This window comes from Theropithecus gelada, chromosome 17, assembly GCF_003255815.1.
Source record: "Theropithecus gelada isolate Dixy chromosome 17, Tgel_1.0, whole genome shotgun sequence".
NCBI lineage: Eukaryota > Metazoa > Chordata > Mammalia > Primates > Cercopithecidae > Theropithecus > Theropithecus gelada.
Window position 1 is genome coordinate 70,275,927 of NC_037685.1, and position 17,483 is coordinate 70,293,409.

Genomic DNA, 17,483 nt, shown 5'->3' on the forward strand with positions numbered 1-17,483 from the left:
TAAGGAAGAATTTCCTAAGCAAGATACAAACTCATGAGTAAAACAACAACTGATATAAATAAAAATTAATTTTTTGTTAAAAAACACAAACAAAAATGTAAGCTAAATTAGTCTACCAGATTGGCAAAGTTAAAAAACTGAAAATCTTCCATGTTGAAAGGGTGTGAAGAAACTGTGTTCTCACATACTCTTATGGACAGGTATAAACTGGTATAGGGTTTTTGGAGAATAGTTTGACAACATATGGGAAACCATTTATTCTTCATATCCCATACCACCAAAACACCCAAAGAAAAAGGTTGGCCTGGCAAGTGTTGGAGTGTTTTAGTCCTTTCTCAGTCCTTTCTCACTGGTTTTTTATGACCCCTTCCTCTCCATGGTAGGAGTAATTTACCCAAATGGTGGCATTCATTAAGTCAATGATACTTCTCCATAGCACGTCAAAGTTTTACCACTCATGAGAAACAGTTCTTTTTCCCGTAACTAGCTGGTGTTTGCATAGGTGGCCCAAGGCCACTCAAATGGAGTCTTTATGTCATTAGCAAAGTGAATGGGGAGACAATCATGCCAACTGGCAGTGGAACTTAGGCTACAGCGGGCTGAATTCCAGCTCCTGCCCTATCTCTGCCAGGCACGGGGTGCCCAATTCACCCCCTCCCCAAGTAATTACCCTTCTAATCTGCATGTGATACACCGCCTTTGCGCAGAGTATCCTTTGCTACCTCGCTGTCAACTCCATACATATTCATCCATCAATTTCAGTTTCTGACAATTCCTTTGCGGAGTCAGAAAGGTGCCTACCCTAGTGTCCAAAGATTCTTAATAAAAGTTTGGAGGCAGAAAGTCCTCCAGCTCTCTTCAATCTAGCACTTAATAAAGATCCTTAAAAAAAAAGTTGATACTTTGATCTCTCTTGGGTTCTCTGTGCACAAATTCTAGCATTTCCCAAACTTGCTTAAAGAAGCACCAGATCATTAAAAATAAATAAAAACACCAGGCAACCCCACCACAATACACTGAATAGAATCTCTACAAGTGGGGAACTAAGGATATATTTTTAAAGTGCCCCAGGTAGTTCCTGACTACAGAGAAACCACCTCATTGTTGCTTCGTCATTCCTCATATTTGATTATCAGTCTGTTTTTACCCGTTTCCTCCTCAACTTAATTCAATTAAATGGCAGCTTCATTATTGGGTCAGCAACCTTTAGCAGTATATTAAGCAAGCAGCTCACATTTACCTTAGTAGGGCTGGTTTGGATGCCTCTCCTATGAGCTTCTATAGCATTCTAACCCTATCACAGCACTGATCATTCCAACTTCTCTCTTTGAATCTAAGATGCCACTTGCTATAAATCACATTCTAATTTCAGAGAAATTAAACTATAAAAAATGTGCAATTCAGAACCAATAATGTAGAATATATTGAAATGGCCTTCTCTTTCCTCATCTGTATTTTTTCACTAGACTCTTTGCAAACATGACTCTTTGTGCACCTCTGTATCCACAGCACACAGCACATGATAGAATCACCTAATATTCATTAAATATGTTACTGAATAAATGCTATTAAAATGTTATCCTATACTACAAATAGAGAAAGTGAAGTCCATCAAGACTACGAAAACTATCCAATATTACCAAGGATTCACTTCCAGATCCTTCAGACTCTTGAGCTTATGTTCCCTCTGTCAGAATATTACGTCATGCCAAACAACTGTCCCTTCCAAGTATACATTTGTGTACGAATAAGTTACTGAAACACTCCCAAATAACATGACTTTACCTGTTCCTACAGGATTAGGAGTATATGGAGGTGGAGGGGGCGTACCTGGAGCTATGACACTGGCTAATGGTACCAGACCTGCATGGTTATAAGCACCTAAAATAAAAACACAACAGAAATAAATATAAGTTAGCACTGTTCTGTGACTAGTATTGTTCTGTGACTAGGAGTTCAAACTATATTAATGCAGCTATGCATTATAAAAACTCCTATTTAATAGAGTTGATTTTAGATAGAGGTCTAGGTCTAGAGTTAAGTGAAAACTGACACCAAATGAAACAACCAGACATTCCTATTTCCCACTGCATGCTCATTGCAGGGATAAGCTCAGTGAATGGCATGGCAGGCAGAACCTGCTATACTTAAATTATTTGTCTTTCCTGCCAAACACATATACTTGACTTTTTTAAGTTAAATGCATTAATGACGCCTCCGAACACCAACTACCAAAAAAGGAATTCAAGATGATTTACCAAAGTGAAAACCCATAAATAATGAATGACTAAAAATAATCTGTAATTTATCATAAAGAAAATATCCTAAATAAACTGTCTGCTACAGTGTTGGAGGCCAGGACACTACTAGCTAACTATGGGCATAATTAAGCTCACAGTAGCATATCAGAGGTGCTACAGATTTCCCAAGCACATAGACCAGCACTTACTTTCAATTTAATAAACAAACAGCAAAAAAGAAAAACAAGTAAAAAATAAGGGAACTCCTTACTTGGTGCAATAGTTGCATGTGGTCGGCATGGAGGTATTGGGTAAGGAACAGGTTTATGTGGATTATATGTTGAAGGAGGCTAAAAGATGGGGGAAAACACAGCAGTTAGAAGAAAACCAAGTAAGCCGTCTCCTTGGCAACTTGTCTTTCAAAATATTTAGTCCCAATATGCTAAAAATGTCCCAGCATACCAACTACTGGACTACATGTGACGACAAATGACGGAAATTTCTTTGCTTTAATAAATGTGGTTGCTATTAAATTCCAAACGTAGATCTTGCCAAAGATGGTCACAAAGGTGTTTATTTTTAAAAATCACCTCCAATAAGGGGTCAGACCTCATCGTAAACAGCAAACTCCTCCCAGGCCCAGACTAAGTTAAACCAAGAATTCCTGTTTCCTCCTACATAACAAAGACAAGAAGTCTTCTAGGTTTTACAATTTCAAATGACGCAAGAACTCCCAGTGGCAACACCCTCCTAAAGTGACAAGAATTCATCCTCAGTCCCACCCTCTTTTCTCCTTTTGGAAGACAAAAAGCACTGTTTGCTTTAGCATTTGGCATTCTGACAACTCTAGTAGAATGTAGACTGGAATCAGGAATTCAGGATGTTAGTTGTTCCGCCCTTTGAAATCCATAAATCCACCAGTACTTATTTTACAGTTGATGGAGCTTATCTAAGTAACAAAAAGCATTCAAAGAACTGGTCTTTAGAAAACTGGAAGTACCTGAAGCTAAGCTAAATAAATGCTCTACTTTTTACCTACAGAGAGAGCCTGTGCATGCCTGCGAGGCAGGGGAAAGGGTCTCCTGGTGGTAAGGTAGCCAGATTATTTCCAGTTCCCATAATTGTGGCCCTATCTGAAGTCTTGTGCAAGAACCACGATGTGTGACTATTCTGCCATAAACTACTCCACTGGAGTTCTTGTCATGTGGACGGGCAGGTTTTGCAAGGTGGTTGTATGCAGGCCTCTAGTACTTCAACTCCAAAGATCCTTCAACCCATGGGGTGTCTTCTCCTGTCCTGTTTACAGTGCAATCATTATAATCACCATCTTGTAAATACTTTCAACCTCCTGGCTTCACTGTGGTTTCACTAACACTAATTCAGCTAAACTACAAACTGAGTTAAAACAAACTCTTCACACTCCGTATCTGCAACTGAGCAGCTGAATGCGTCTCGAGAAAAAAACTGAAAGCAATTTGACTGATTTTACTTTAAAATAAAAAGCTTAACCTCAAAGGGGCTCTTAATACTGTTAAATATTTATATTTCCCTCAACCATTCACTCTCTCACTCTCCTACAATTTCTAGAATACTTCAAACTTTGCAACACAAAAATAAAACTTATGCTTTGAGTAAAAAGAAAACTTTAAGTAGGAAGGAGTTTGGGCTTGTTTCATCCTTTTCTAAACATACTGGTTTGGATGGTCCAAGAATTCGTGCAGCTATTCCTTTGCCTTCATTAGTACATTCTTCACCATCTTTTTTCAAAGGAGTTCCCTATTTAAAAAAAAAAAAAAGATAATTCAAAATTAAGAACAAAACCCCTCAAACCAATAACAATAACCAACCTCACTGGATTACACTGAAGAAAAGGACTTGGTAAGAGGGTAAAGACTTGCATTCCCATTTCAATTCTGCACCGCCTGGCAGCATGACCCTGATAAGGTCCTCAGTCCTCCTATGCTATGGAACTCTCGTATCACATGCAAAGGTACTCAGAAGTGAACATGAAAAACACAGAATGACAGGAAAAGATCAAGTATCCAGAGGGACTGGTTCTAGGGCCTCCCCCATAGATACCAAAATACATGGATGCTCAAGTCTCTTATATAAAACGGCATAGTATTTGCATATAACCTAAACATATTCACCCATCTACTTTAAATAATCTCTAGATTACTTACAATACTGAACACAATGTGGATGATATGTAAATAGTTGTTATGCTGCATTGTTTTACTATATTACTGCTTTTTTTTGGAATACAGTATGTTCTAATTTTTTTCCTTCACAAAAAGGAGCAATCAGAAATTAACTTCCAATGCCACAGTATGCATAATCCTCAAAGAATAAGAGTACCTATGTTACAGTTGAAAGTGGATAAGAAAAAATGGTGTTCTCTATAAAGATTAAGTGTGATTATTTATATTGTCAAGGGTAAATGAGACCTTATTTAAGACTGCTAAAATTTACAGATCAGAATAAGTTGATAGATTATTGCAGAGTGCCATCACCCTAAGAGTGTGTGTGGCTAAATGGTATATACTAGCGTGGGAGCCAACTCCCAAGATGTCCCTGACCGATCCTCATCTCCTACCTGCCCTTGCAGATTCCCTCCCAGAGTGAATGGGGCTGACCTGTGTAACACATGGGATACTGCAGAAAGGATGGCATCTGACTTCCAGGCAGCTTCCATTTGTCCTCTCTTGCTTGGATTACTTGCTCTGGTAGAAGCCAGCTGCCATGTCATGAGGACACCCAAGCAGCATTACAAAAAAGTCCTTGTGGTGGACAACAAAGGACTCCTGCCAACCACCAACACTACCTTGCCAAGCATGTAAACGAGTCACCTTGAGGCGCTATTCTTGGGCTCCAATCAAACTTTCAGATGAATGTAACCTCATGAAAAGACCTGAACCAGAGCTACCCAGCTAAGCGCTCCAGTATTCCTGACCCACAAAAACCATGTGAGGTGATAAACGTTTATTACTTCAATTCACTAAGCTATGGGGTTGTTATGCAGCAACAGAAATATAACATTCTTTGAGAAAGTTGTTTTACAAAGAGGTTCGAGGAACATTAGATGATATAAAAACAAGTTTCTTTTTTATATACTTCTCAGAGCCTTTATATGCAGTGTGATTCTCCAGGAAGGAACCGCTGCATGCAAAGTTTCCCAAACACACTTCACTGAATGAAACTGAGATTGTAACAATACTGAGAATTTGAGAACTGTTCCTTTACTAAATGTAAATCAGTGCTTCTAAAGTACTTTGAAAAATAAAACAAAATCATCCTCTCTTCTATTTGTCTTGTTCTATAGATTTTATATAAATATCTTTAATGCTTTAATGAAGTTTAGACATGAACTTTCAATCAGTGGTGGGCCTAGGAATTCAGTTACTGACATAAAATTCCTTTCCTTTAAATACCATTAACTTATTCTACACTTCATACTTAACCATGAGAAGTTTCATATATAGCTATAGAAGTATGCTTACTGGGAAAATGCCATTTATGCGGCTAGGTCTTCCTTTGGGATATGGATTTCCTGGGATCGTTCCACAAGAAGATATCATAGCATGAGGAGCTTTGCAGCCCCCCTTGAAAGCCTGTAATATAACAAAGAAGAGGGGTAGAAAAAAAATTCTTAAAGTATTCTGAACATTGGGAAGCTCAGCTAAAAAAAAAAAACGAGTTAAGGAACAGCACTACATTCAATCTGCTCATACATCATTCAGCACTTACAGTGGTGAATATGACCAAAAGTAATAAGTAAAATCACTTTATTTAAACGGAACAATTAAAATGGTAACATAATAATGTTGCAACTAACAGACTCAAAGAATGTCTTCACAAAAGATTTTGTAAATTGTGTAAAAAAGTCTTTATTATCTAATCTGTCCCATTTCTTCAACTATCAAGAAATAACAGTTCAAATCTACAAATGCCAAGGTCATGTGACATTTGAGGAAAGGAGGACACAGAGATGAAAGAAACATGGTCCCTGCTCTTTACAACCCAGTGGAGGACAACATAAACAAATAACATGACATTGGGTGGTCCAAAGAGCTAAATACCATTGAAAAACCAAGTAATAATGTTCAACATACTGTTACGTATTTATGAGAAATAGTAAGGGAAGGGATTTAGGTCTGTTTATTACTGTATCCTCAGCTTCTAAATGATGCCACACACATACTGAGTTGGTGCTCAATACATATTAATAAATGAAAAAACACTATTAGGCAACACATATTCCAATGTATCTATGTTATGTTATAGAAATATCCAGCTATATGTGTGTGTGTATATATATATTCCCAAGTATGTTCAATGTTATATATATTACATATTGGTTGTATAAGTCCATTCACAACACCATATATGTAAATTAGCTATATAACTCAGCCCCTCTACTAAATACCCCAACCCTGAAATCATCTGAATTTTTGGCTATAATAAAGAATACCAGGATGAATGCCCTTATATATAAATTTGTATATTTCAACATTTCCTTCAGATAAATTCCTAGAAGTAGAAATTTGGGGCCAAAAAGTATAAATACTTTAAAGGCTCTTCAAGTTTACCTTGTAGAAAAGCTGTACTAACTTACATTGACCAGAGGGCCTATTCCACAGAACACTCAGGCCCAGAAAATTTCTGAGAAGGAAAGTGACATGATCGGAACACTTCATAAGAAAGAAAACTACAGTAGTAATACCCATGTTGCCTTAAAGGTTTTAGTCAAGAAAAGTGATAAGGAAGTTACTAAAGTAAAGAAACATGGCTCAGATCTTAACACTTCTACAACAATGTATGACTAAGGCAAATTTGCTCACAAACCATCCCTGGGCTTAAAGGAGTTTGTGAGTATTAAATACAACTGAACTGCCAGGCTCATAATAATTAATTAATTCAGCTTCCAGCCATCACAATCCTACCTTAGAAGTAACTATCTTAGATGACAAATCAAGTTTTCCAGGGTTGGACAAGTACTATTGCTCCAATTCTTATAGATTTTTAACTAATAAACTGGAGTTTTAACTAATAAACTTGCTTTAATATTCATCTCTTATGAATCTGATTTAAAATAAACTGGATAACAAAGCAACTTTGAAAAGTTAAGTTCCTAAATAAAGTTTAAAGCAAAAACTTGAAGCCATGACAAAGGTACCAAGGGACCAAGACATAAACATTTCCATGAGGTTCAAGCTGAGTGGCCAACCAACTTCTCACTCTCAAGCCATCTCTTCCCCCTTGACTGTCGCTGTCAACCAGCTCTATTTCCACTCCATAGGGATGTTCATTTTTAACCCATTGTACAACAGCATTCAAGTTATTCACCAAAGTTAGTAAGAAGAAAGGTGCTTTTTCGCCTTCAACGTTCAGAAAAACCAGCATACCAAGTACATGGCAATCTTCAGAAAACTACCTGTTCAAGTATTCTCTTGCATCGTTTCTTCTCAGACATATTTATCCTGAATAAATCTTCAATAGGACGAGAATTCTGTGCATCAATAATGTTCCTACCAAGAAAACACAATTTAGCTTTTTGTTTAAAAACCTTACATAGAGGTAAGCAATCTTTGTTTACCGCACAAACATATCTGAGTAAGCTTTCCCCATGACATAGGCAGAAAAGTGTGACTATTTACTTTTAATAGCTCAATTTAAATAATATGTTTACATATAAATATAATAACTGAGGTTTATCTGATTACTGAAAAGTAAAACAGTAATACTGTAAATAAAAATCACTATTTTGAGTTTTTTCAAAATATACTCTCTTCAGTGATAGGAGAGCTATGGCAAGAGAACCCACCCACGTGCAAAATGCATAAGAGTCATTTTATGCTAAATGTATAAAGTTTTATCTTGTGCTTTATTTTAATTTTGTGCTTTCATGGACACCTATGAATATAAAAAGGACTTAAAAATGTATGTGTTACAAATAAATAACTTATCCACTCTTCAGTTACGCAAAGGAGTAGGTTCTTTCCTTGTCTTTTTGAGCTTACATTCATTACGGTCATCTGTCAAATGCTGTGGTAGGTGCTTTCACAGACTTTCTGATATTTAGAGTTCATTACCCTATTAAGTGGGTAAGAGTCTTATTTTTACAAGTGAGGCAAATAAGGCTCAGAAAAAATAAGCACTTTGCCAAAAAAAAAAAAAAATTATTGTGTCAGTAAGTGAAAGAATCTCTAATTCTTAAATTCCTGTCTTTTCAGAGTAGGAAGGCAAAGCAAATAACTGAAATACAAAAAATCAAATTAAACAATCTTGTTAAGCCCCTTCGTTTTATAAGTTATAACCATGTGTGTAATAAGTACACTAGATACTTTTTCTCATGAAGAAATCAGAATGTATCCCTATGCTTTTGACTGTATTTTGTTAGAGTTCCTTTTACTACCAGAATTTTGACACATTAACACACACTACTTAGACACTTAAAAGGCTTCCACATTTTTTCCCAATGAAGTAAAAAGAAAAAGAAATACTTACGAGGCTAACAGTTCAAGAGCAACTAGTTTGTCTTTACTGAAAGTGAAACAGTTGAGTATATTGACCACTTCTGTCGGCTGAACAGCCACCATTTTCTGTTAATATAAAAAATAATTTTATTTTTAACACGTGAAATTTTCATGCCAGAAATTACCTTTTTCTGGAAGTATAGTTAAATGCTCTTAATATAAACATTTTAGATAAAATATATCACATTTTAGGTGAAAACCACTTACTCAAAAGAAAGTTCTAAAAATAAATGAATTATACTCATATTCTATCAATGTAACCATTTCAGCTAAAGATCTAATGAAGATCTAAGTTCTCCTACAAGCTCTTTTTTTAATCCACATTTCTCGATGTGTTCACTTACAGAATTAAAAAAATTAGAAGTATTACTTTCCTCAGAAAGGTTATATAAAAAGGTTATACATATGGGAGATTAAATTGTTCAAAGGTTAGAAAAACATTATTATGCTCCTCAGGGGGCTAAGTATGCCACAGATCAGTGCTTCTATGGTGTTAAACATATTTCAAAAAAAGGTTACACTAGCCACATGAGGTAGGGGAAAAGCTGGGTTAAACAGGTTTCTCTACTGCAGAACTTTAAGTCTTATTTTAATTTAATGTGCATTGTGATGCAAAAAGATTGTGTGGAAAGTTAACATGATTATTTGAATAGGGTACCTTTATTTTTGAAGTACATCCAGAAGATTTGGCCAATTTGGAGATTTATGTTAACAGTGAAGGAAAATTAAAAGCAACATCAACATAAGATGTAAGACTGGCTAGAATCAATATCCAAGAGTTCCTAAAATTTGGAACAGTGGTTTCCACATACTATTATTTATGCACTACCAGAAGAATTGATAAAATTATATGCCCCTTTGCATATTTTTAAATTGATACCTAACAATTTTATCAGAAGTTTAAATACTCATAAAAGGTCGATTTTCTTAAATACATTTATATATCTGTGAGAACTTTGAAACTACTAATTTAGCTCATTTAATTTATGGAAATATTTACCATGTAAACTAATTGGTGAAATCAGTCTTCAGTGAGAAAACAATCAAATCAGACTGACTTTGTTAGAAAAGGTCAGACTTAATTTAATTCTAGTAAGTGTATTGAGTTGTCCCTGTGATACCCTTCTCACCTCTGAATTTTAAGTCTAAGGCAGGGAGACAGGCAAGCAGGCCTCAGAGTTTTGTCATGTTTGTTGTCCTGATAAAATAAAGCAAAGCCCTCATCAATATTCCCCCTCCCTCAGCCTCCTGGGTAATTAGGACTACAGGAGCACACCACCACACCCAGCTAATTTAAAGTTTTTATATTTTTGTAGAGACAGGGTCTCGCTATGTTGCCCAGGCTGGTCTAGAACTCCTGGCCTCAAGCGATCCTCCTACCTCAGCCTCCCAAAGTGCTGGGATTACAGATTTGGCCACCACCCCGAGCCCCTTATCAGTATTTCTTATCGAGCCTCTTTGCTTTGCTCTCCCTCTCAAGAGCAAAGCACTGTCCTTTTGGAACCTGGACAAACATCTTCACCCCCAGAGAACAGGAGCGGAAACTCTTTCTTTAGTAAAGCAGTAAAAAAGCAAATATTAAAGAGGAGGTCACAAAGTAGCACTAACAGACCCAGATACTTTCCTAGGCTCATCAGTTTAGAAAGTCAAGGATCTGTAAATTGATTTCACTGAAGATACCCAGGCCTGATATTGCTTCAAAAATCTTCCTACACAGGCAGATACGCCTGTGTGATCTAGATGCTCCTGCTGACCTAGGTTCTAGAGCTGTGCTATCCAATATAGTAGCCACTAAGCACATGTACCTATTTGAACTAATTACAATGAAATAAAATTAAATATAGTTCCTCAGATGAGGCACATTCAAGTGGCTACCATAATGGACAGTGCTGATATAAAAATTTCCATCATCACTGAAAATTTATTTGGACAGTACTAACTTTTCTAAGACTAAATAGAAAGATGGTGAAGATGGATATTAAAAAAACAGAAGTGCAAAAAACCATTAAGAATTCAAATTCCCATATTTTGCTTGCCGGTGAAGTTTTCCTCTAACTTGCCAATCAGGACACTGTGGCATACAATTCAAATGTACAGTTTGGAAAATGTTAATTTTTTAACATAGCTATTTTCAATCAAAGTACAATAACGCTTAGAGTTTGCTTTTCTAATGCAAATAAATTACAACTGAAATCAACTATAGACAACTGGGAGAATTAAAAATACTTAAATTCTACGTTCTAAAGGAAAAAATAAGTTACTTACATGCTGTAATGCTTTCATTGCCTTCAACTGGGGCTCGGCCCAGGAAAAATATCTCAGCAAATCAACCACCTGAAAACAAAGAACAGCTCTAATGACAGCATGTTTGCAAACATTTCTATAAGATTTATTTCAGTACTTGACATTATAATTCAACGTGTGCAGCCCAGGCCCAGGTGATACAGGTGGCATTAAAGTCTGAAAACTGTGCTAATAGAATAGCAACATGCGGTTACATAACCTTAAATCACTTACAATCAAATAAAATTTAAAAATTCAGTTCCTTAGTGACACAAGCCACATTTCAAGTGCTCAAGAGCTACGTGAGGCTGATAATTACAATAATGCACACTGCAGGAGAGAACATTTCTACCATCACAAAAAGTTCTACTAGACAGCACTGGTCTAGAAAGAAAGAAAAATATACAATACAGAAAAAACAAAGTATCCTAATAAGAAAAGGATGGTTCAAAGTACTAGACAGAGATCAAATGTCGGCTTAGGAATATAAAGATGGACTGTGAATGGAAAACTTTTCAATGTGAGGGGAGAAGAGCACTCACAAGGGCACAGTGGTATGTTTTAGTGTAGGTCCACTAACTTTAGTCCTAGTAGGTCTTTTAACTTGAATCTGGAGGGCATAAACTCAAATCATAAATCTAGTCCCTTAAAAATGTCAAGAATCAACATGAATTACTCCAGCAGCCCCTAAATGATACATCATTTGAGAGCTCAGACTGTGCAGCTCAGACCAGCTCCCACTACCACCTAAGAACTTCAAACAAATGAGGGAAGCATTATGAGATAGCCAATAAGAGGGGAGCACAGGGCATAAAGATCAGGACACTGAGATCTCAGCATGATCACCACCACCGTGTTTCACTGCCTCCAAAGACGTTCCAAAGGGGGAAAAAAGTGATACAAGAAGACAGTTCCTGAAAATATGCTTAAAAAAAAAATTTTTTTTTACTCCTTATAAAGAGAGACATATATAGCAAATAAGTATTATGTATACTTTCCAGTTAATTTGATAAAAGTCCTTCAAACTTTGATGGGAATAATGTTCTTGATATCTAATAAATGCTGTATTTTACCAACCATAAAATTTTACAAGCCACCACATCTAAGATACAAAGAAAAATCTTTAATACAATAAGCTCATTTAGAAAGTAGGCTTAATAAACTTTGTAATGACTTTAGCAAAGTGGAAACATCACTCAGGGTGGTACATCACATACACACAAGAAAAAAATGCTATTAGCTGTAAGAAATTATAAATCTTTTTAAAACATTAAAATTTTTTTTTTTTTGAGACAGAGTTTTGCTCTGTCACCCAGGCTGGAGCGCAAGGGTGCGATTTTGGCACACTACAAGCTCCGCCTCCCGGGTTCAAGTGATTCTCGATTATAGGCACCAGTCATCATGCCCGGCTCATTTTGGTATTTTTGTAGAGATGGGATTTCACAATGTTGACCAGTCTGGTCTTGAACTCCTGACTTCAAGAGATCCGCCTGCCTCAGCCTCCCAAAGTGCTGCGACTACAGGTGTGAGCCACCGTGCCTGGCCAAAACATTTAAATTTTTAAGATCATAAAGTAACTTTGTAAAGCAATGGGAAAGCTGAAAAACTGACATAAAGACCATAAATGCAAATCATAAAGTAGCTTTTGAGAATTTAGTGGGCAGAACTTCTATAGGCTTAAGGTCATTCATGCTTTCCAGTTTTGAAGTTCTTGAGAAACCAATGAAAAGTTGGACCATTTACTAACTCAATTGGAGCATTTATTAACTCAATATGTAATTTATTGTCCATCCTTTCCCTGAGCTGTTCTCCAGACATTCTTATTAATATTTATACCTGATTTCCCTATCAAGAATTTTCTAACTATCCCTCAGAAACATGCCCCCTTGTGTGTGTGACACACATTTATTTTAATTAGCAAACTGCCCCTAAGGTGGAATGAAGTTTTCACTAAACCATCATGCTTAAAATGTTAATATTCCGGCAGTTACAGCAACTACTTATTAATAACACTGTGTATTTTTCTTACTGTTGAAATTTTTATCTTGTGGCTTCATATAAAAACATTTCATTATTTGTTCACATTTTCTTTTATATTACATGATGAATTTTGTAATTGTCTTACATATAACTATAAAAATTTGGGTAAATTTACCATTACAACTTTCTAAATCTTTGATATTGTGCCCAGAACCATAAACGCTTTGAACTGCTTTAAGACCCTATATTTAAAATCATTTTAAAATAGGAATTGGGGTGAAAGTGGAGAGGTGCTTAGTCCCTGAATTATAAATTCTGTGAAGTTTTCTGCCAAAACTGGGAGCTTCTCGAGTTCCTGAATAAATACAGCAAAAAGGTAAAAGCAATTCTGAATTCGGCCAGCAGACAGACATTAACCAGAACATTGGTATAAAAAGAAGGCTTTGTTTAAACAAATAATGAGGAATACCTGTTCACTAGAAAAGTATCCATGCACATATTCAATTGCTTTTAATTTGTATTCTGTCAAAACAGCCTAAAAAAAAACACACACACACAGTAAAACAGCATTAATATACGTAAACAGCACAGTAATAAGTATCTATCAAAACTGCCTAAGCAACTCAACAGGGGCAGGTCTACTTCAGCCCTGTCATGCAGAGGAACTAAGGTCACTGTGGTGAGAGGCCCTTCCTTCCACCTTTCCAGGTTCACTACTGTGAGGGACACACTGAGCAAGCAGGAAGATCTGCTGGGCTTCCCTATCCGCTTCTACAAGGAAAGGGAATACAATTGTAATAGACATGATTCAACATTAGTACGCGCTACATTTAGAATTCCTAAATACGTAATTAAAGAGTTTCAAAACATTCCAAATCCAATCACATTGTCATTTTTAAGATTAAACATATCAGATGTTGTTATTCATCAATTATTGAATATCTATGTGCTAAGTGACAGGAAGAATAAGACAAGGTCTAGTTGAGGCTCTCAGTATTTCTACAGGGATATAAGAATGCAAGAAGCCCTGGATTCAAAGTCTGTGCCTGCCACTAACTGGCAGTGTAGACTTCAAGAGGCATTTTAATTCCCTTTGAGTTTCCTCACTCAAAGAGGGAACACCATTCACCAACCTCAAAGAGTTACTATGAAAACCATAATAGTGGACATCAGATGTGACATATAATAGATAATCAGTAAGTGATGGTTCCTTTCCTTTATGGAATCTGTCAGTGGGTGAGGGAGAAGTTGGTGGCTTTGATGCAGCACTATCTAGAGCCCACTAAATCACATAGGCTCCCCTTGCAGCTATTTGCTCATCTTAGCGATGGAAACAGCTGTCTTAAGTCGGTCGCCACTAATCATTAAAAATGAACGAATCCCTTTGCTTGTACTACAAAATAATTATAATCATATTTTTCACATATATCATTCTGCTAGGAAAAAGTATTATGACCAGTCAACTGAAGTATCCTGGGTGCTCAGTAGTTCAATATTCACTGAAAAGGGAGAAAAAGGCATTCTAAATAATGTACTCCTAGGAGTTTTACTATCAATATAATAATCGGACACAGTCAAATACAAGTTTCTGAACAAGGTCTTGGATTGTACTGATGCCACGCCATATCTCAATTCTTCCATCAATGCCTGAGAGACCCAGCTGTAAACCCAGGCAGGGCAGCATGGTGCTCTGCAAGCATAGTTTGAATACGGCCCACTGCCCCCAACTTCCCACCTGGGGAGTCTTGAGCTGACTAGTTAACCTCACAGAGAGTAGGCCGCCAGCTTTAAGTAAGAAGTACAGTGCCTACACCTCGTGGATTGTAAGGAGAATCAAAATAAATCATGACTGGAGAAGTGCTTAAAAACAGGCTCACAAAGTAAGTGCTCACTAAGTAATAGCTATTACTCCCTCCTTTTTGAGTAATCAATCAAGCATTGCTTTTTCCCCCTTTCTACTCCCTTTCCCAGTTCTTCTAGCTAGTGGCTTCTTAAACGCCACTAGTTTCAAATGACAGTAATGACAACCAGTATTATCTATTATATAAACTCACTGTGATACTCAAGAGATGACCTGGTTTAAACTGACTTACATTTACAAAGAGCAATTTTTAAAAAAATCAATAGTAATGCTCATATTTAGATATGCCAATAGTTTATTCCATTTTAATAGACCATGACAACGCTGATGTATCTAATCATTCGGCAAAGCCAGCAGAAGACATGTTTTAACTGCTGACCAGAAATATAGACTTAAGTTGCCATCTCATGTGAACAGGACTTTCATATCTGGAAAATTTCCCTATTCCTCTCTTTAGAATTTATTGTGACATTTTTATGACACTAGGAAGCGAATATGCACACTGAGACCCTGTATCTTCCAAAAGTAAAAATCTGCCGGTCTACTTGGACTCACCAATTATTTTCTCATGAAAAGTAATTAAAAATCAGCTCACGAACAAATTCTGACAAATTCCTAGGCATATAGTTAGCAAACCAACATTTTATTTCAAAAATTAATTGGACACATTGGTTTTGCAAAAGCAGAACTTGTTCAAAAAAGAACGTTTAGTATTAACAAATATGAAAACTAAAACACGACAATTTGAAAAAAGAAAAAAGCTGTATAAAACCAAAGTAAAAGTGCAAGACCAGAGACAATAACACCTTCGTAAACTGAAATAAGCACCAGAGCACAGGGGAACAATTTCTTCCGTTTCACTGAAGGGTCGCAGAGGTATGCAGGTGAGGAAGAATAATTGCCCGGAAGGCCGAAGGAAAGCACCGTGTGTTGATGTAACAATGGTGCACCAAGTCCTTACATTTTAAAATAAGTAACTTTTCGGTACTTTTGTGCTTGAGATATTGTTAGGCTCAAGACTACCTTCCAGAATTATTGCTGTCTGGTTCACTCTGGGAGATGGGATCCACACAACAGCCTCAAAAAGCAGCAAAAACTTGGAAAGCGGGAGAAAAAAATTTGAACCTCAAGTTATTGACGGCCAGTTCCTAAGAACGTGACTCTAAACTTAATGCCACACTTAACATCAGGACACGAATTTTGCATGGCCAACGCAACAAATACACTCTACCTTATGCTTAGATTTGAAAACCCCATCATAATAACTACCATAAAAGAAACTTTCTGCGTATTACCTCTAGTTTTCAGTCACTCGTGTGTTACTGAAAGATGAGGCAATAAACTCAAAAATACTAAGCCACTTGCCCCAAAGTACAGAGCTATTAAGGATTTGTAAAGCAGGCTTTGGAACGGAGGGGCGTCTGAGTATCATTCCCACGACACCGCGCTGAGTCTCAAATTCGGCGTTAACGTAACTTAATTTCTATCTGTATTGGAAACGTATCAAGATACAAACTCCTCCATTACACGTGAGAATTCAAACCAATTTGGCAATCCTAGGATCCTCATGCTGCACAATCTGCACACAGTACCTCAAAGAGAGTCTAAACCACGAGAATTCATCTCATAAAATAATTCCTGGAATCGAGTGTAATTACCTTTCTAATTTCATCCAGCACCATTTCAAAGGACTTTTTATCCATCTTGACTACTACCCCGACGTGGTTTTAACAGTTATACTTGCAATTACAAGACGTTCATCCCTGGTCAGCTCCGCCGATAGTAAAAATATTTATAGCTGAGGAGGAAAAAGACTCCACGAGCAAGAGAGGATGCGAAGAGGTAGAGAGTATTGCAAACTTCGCAAAAAAAAAAAAATTCTAAAAACTGAGATTCAGAAAAACTTTTTTTATTAAAAAGAAAAAACACTCCAGTCAGGCTTCCCCAGCTTATTCACACAATGCTTCAGGGCACCTCGGGCAAGAGCCAGGTCCCCTGAGTTCTGCAGAAAAACCCGGGCTCCGCGGCGGGGCTGAGTGCCGTTTCCCTGCAGCTGAGGGCCAGGTGCAGCCACAGGTAGCTTTTGAAGCCGCTTGCCCAGGTGGAGCGGCCGGCAGAGCAGAAACACCTGCACTCGGAGTCCACGGGCGGCGGGGAGGGAGGCGCCGGTCTCTCGACCCGCACCTGCGCCTCGGCCGCCGGCCGCGACCCTCACCGCCGCGAACCCGGACGCATGGTCCGGCTCGCGCTCATCCCCAGCCGCTGCGCTCGACTCCTGGGTACCTCGGCCCTGGCAGCAGGCGGGCCGGCAGGCTCTTTGTTACCAGCTGCTGCGGCTTCCGGGAGCGGGCCGGCGGCTGGAGAGCACCGGGAGCCGGGCGAAGAGGGGCACGGCCTCGCATAGGGGGACTCCGGAAAAACGCAGCCCCAGCAGCGCCAGGCGCCCTGCCTGGTTACCCCTACAGCCCCCACCAGCTCATGGGGACCTACTATAAAGCCAGTCGCGCCCAAGTAAACTCAACACTGCGCCGCCAGCTTGGGCCCCCCTTTCCTGAAAGCCAGAGGTGGGGTCCTGGTGTGGGA

The 17,483-nt window shown here is 37.8% G+C and overlaps 2 protein-coding genes across 3 annotated transcripts in view; one reads left to right on the top strand and one right to left on the bottom strand.

The window, feature by feature from the left end:
- PROSER1 (proline and serine rich 1) overlaps positions 1 to 17,440 on the bottom strand; it is a 29,030-nt gene extending 11,590 nt beyond the window's left edge. Inside the window, exons 1-9 of one of the 2 annotated variants that reach the window (XM_025364290.1) lie at positions 16,559 to 17,440; positions 13,509 to 13,574; positions 11,042 to 11,110; positions 8,748 to 8,842; positions 7,675 to 7,768; positions 5,741 to 5,851; positions 3,933 to 4,016; positions 2,512 to 2,590; positions 1,786 to 1,881 (exon numbers count right to left, since the gene is read on the bottom strand). In XM_025364290.1, coding sequence (XP_025220075.1) covers positions 1,786 to 1,881; positions 2,512 to 2,590; positions 3,933 to 4,016; positions 5,741 to 5,851; positions 7,675 to 7,768; positions 8,748 to 8,842; positions 11,042 to 11,110; positions 13,509 to 13,574; positions 16,559 to 16,603 — 739 coding nt within the window. In that variant the 5' untranslated portion in view covers positions 16,604 to 17,440. The remainder of the gene's footprint in view (positions 1 to 1,785; positions 1,882 to 2,511; positions 2,591 to 3,932; positions 4,017 to 5,740; positions 5,852 to 7,674; positions 7,769 to 8,747; positions 8,843 to 11,041; positions 11,111 to 13,508; positions 13,575 to 16,558) is intronic. The other variant, XM_025364291.1, reaches the window with a different exon arrangement.
- Positions 16,747 to 17,459, top strand: LOC112610787. The gene is made up of 2 exons (XM_025364293.1): positions 16,747 to 16,890; positions 17,002 to 17,459. Exons 1-2 carry the CDS (start codon positions 16,861 to 16,863, stop codon positions 17,302 to 17,304), a joined length of 333 nt encoding a protein of 110 aa, XP_025220078.1. The 5' UTR covers positions 16,747 to 16,860; the 3' UTR covers positions 17,305 to 17,459.
- Positions 17,460 to 17,483: the final 24 nt, after the last annotated feature.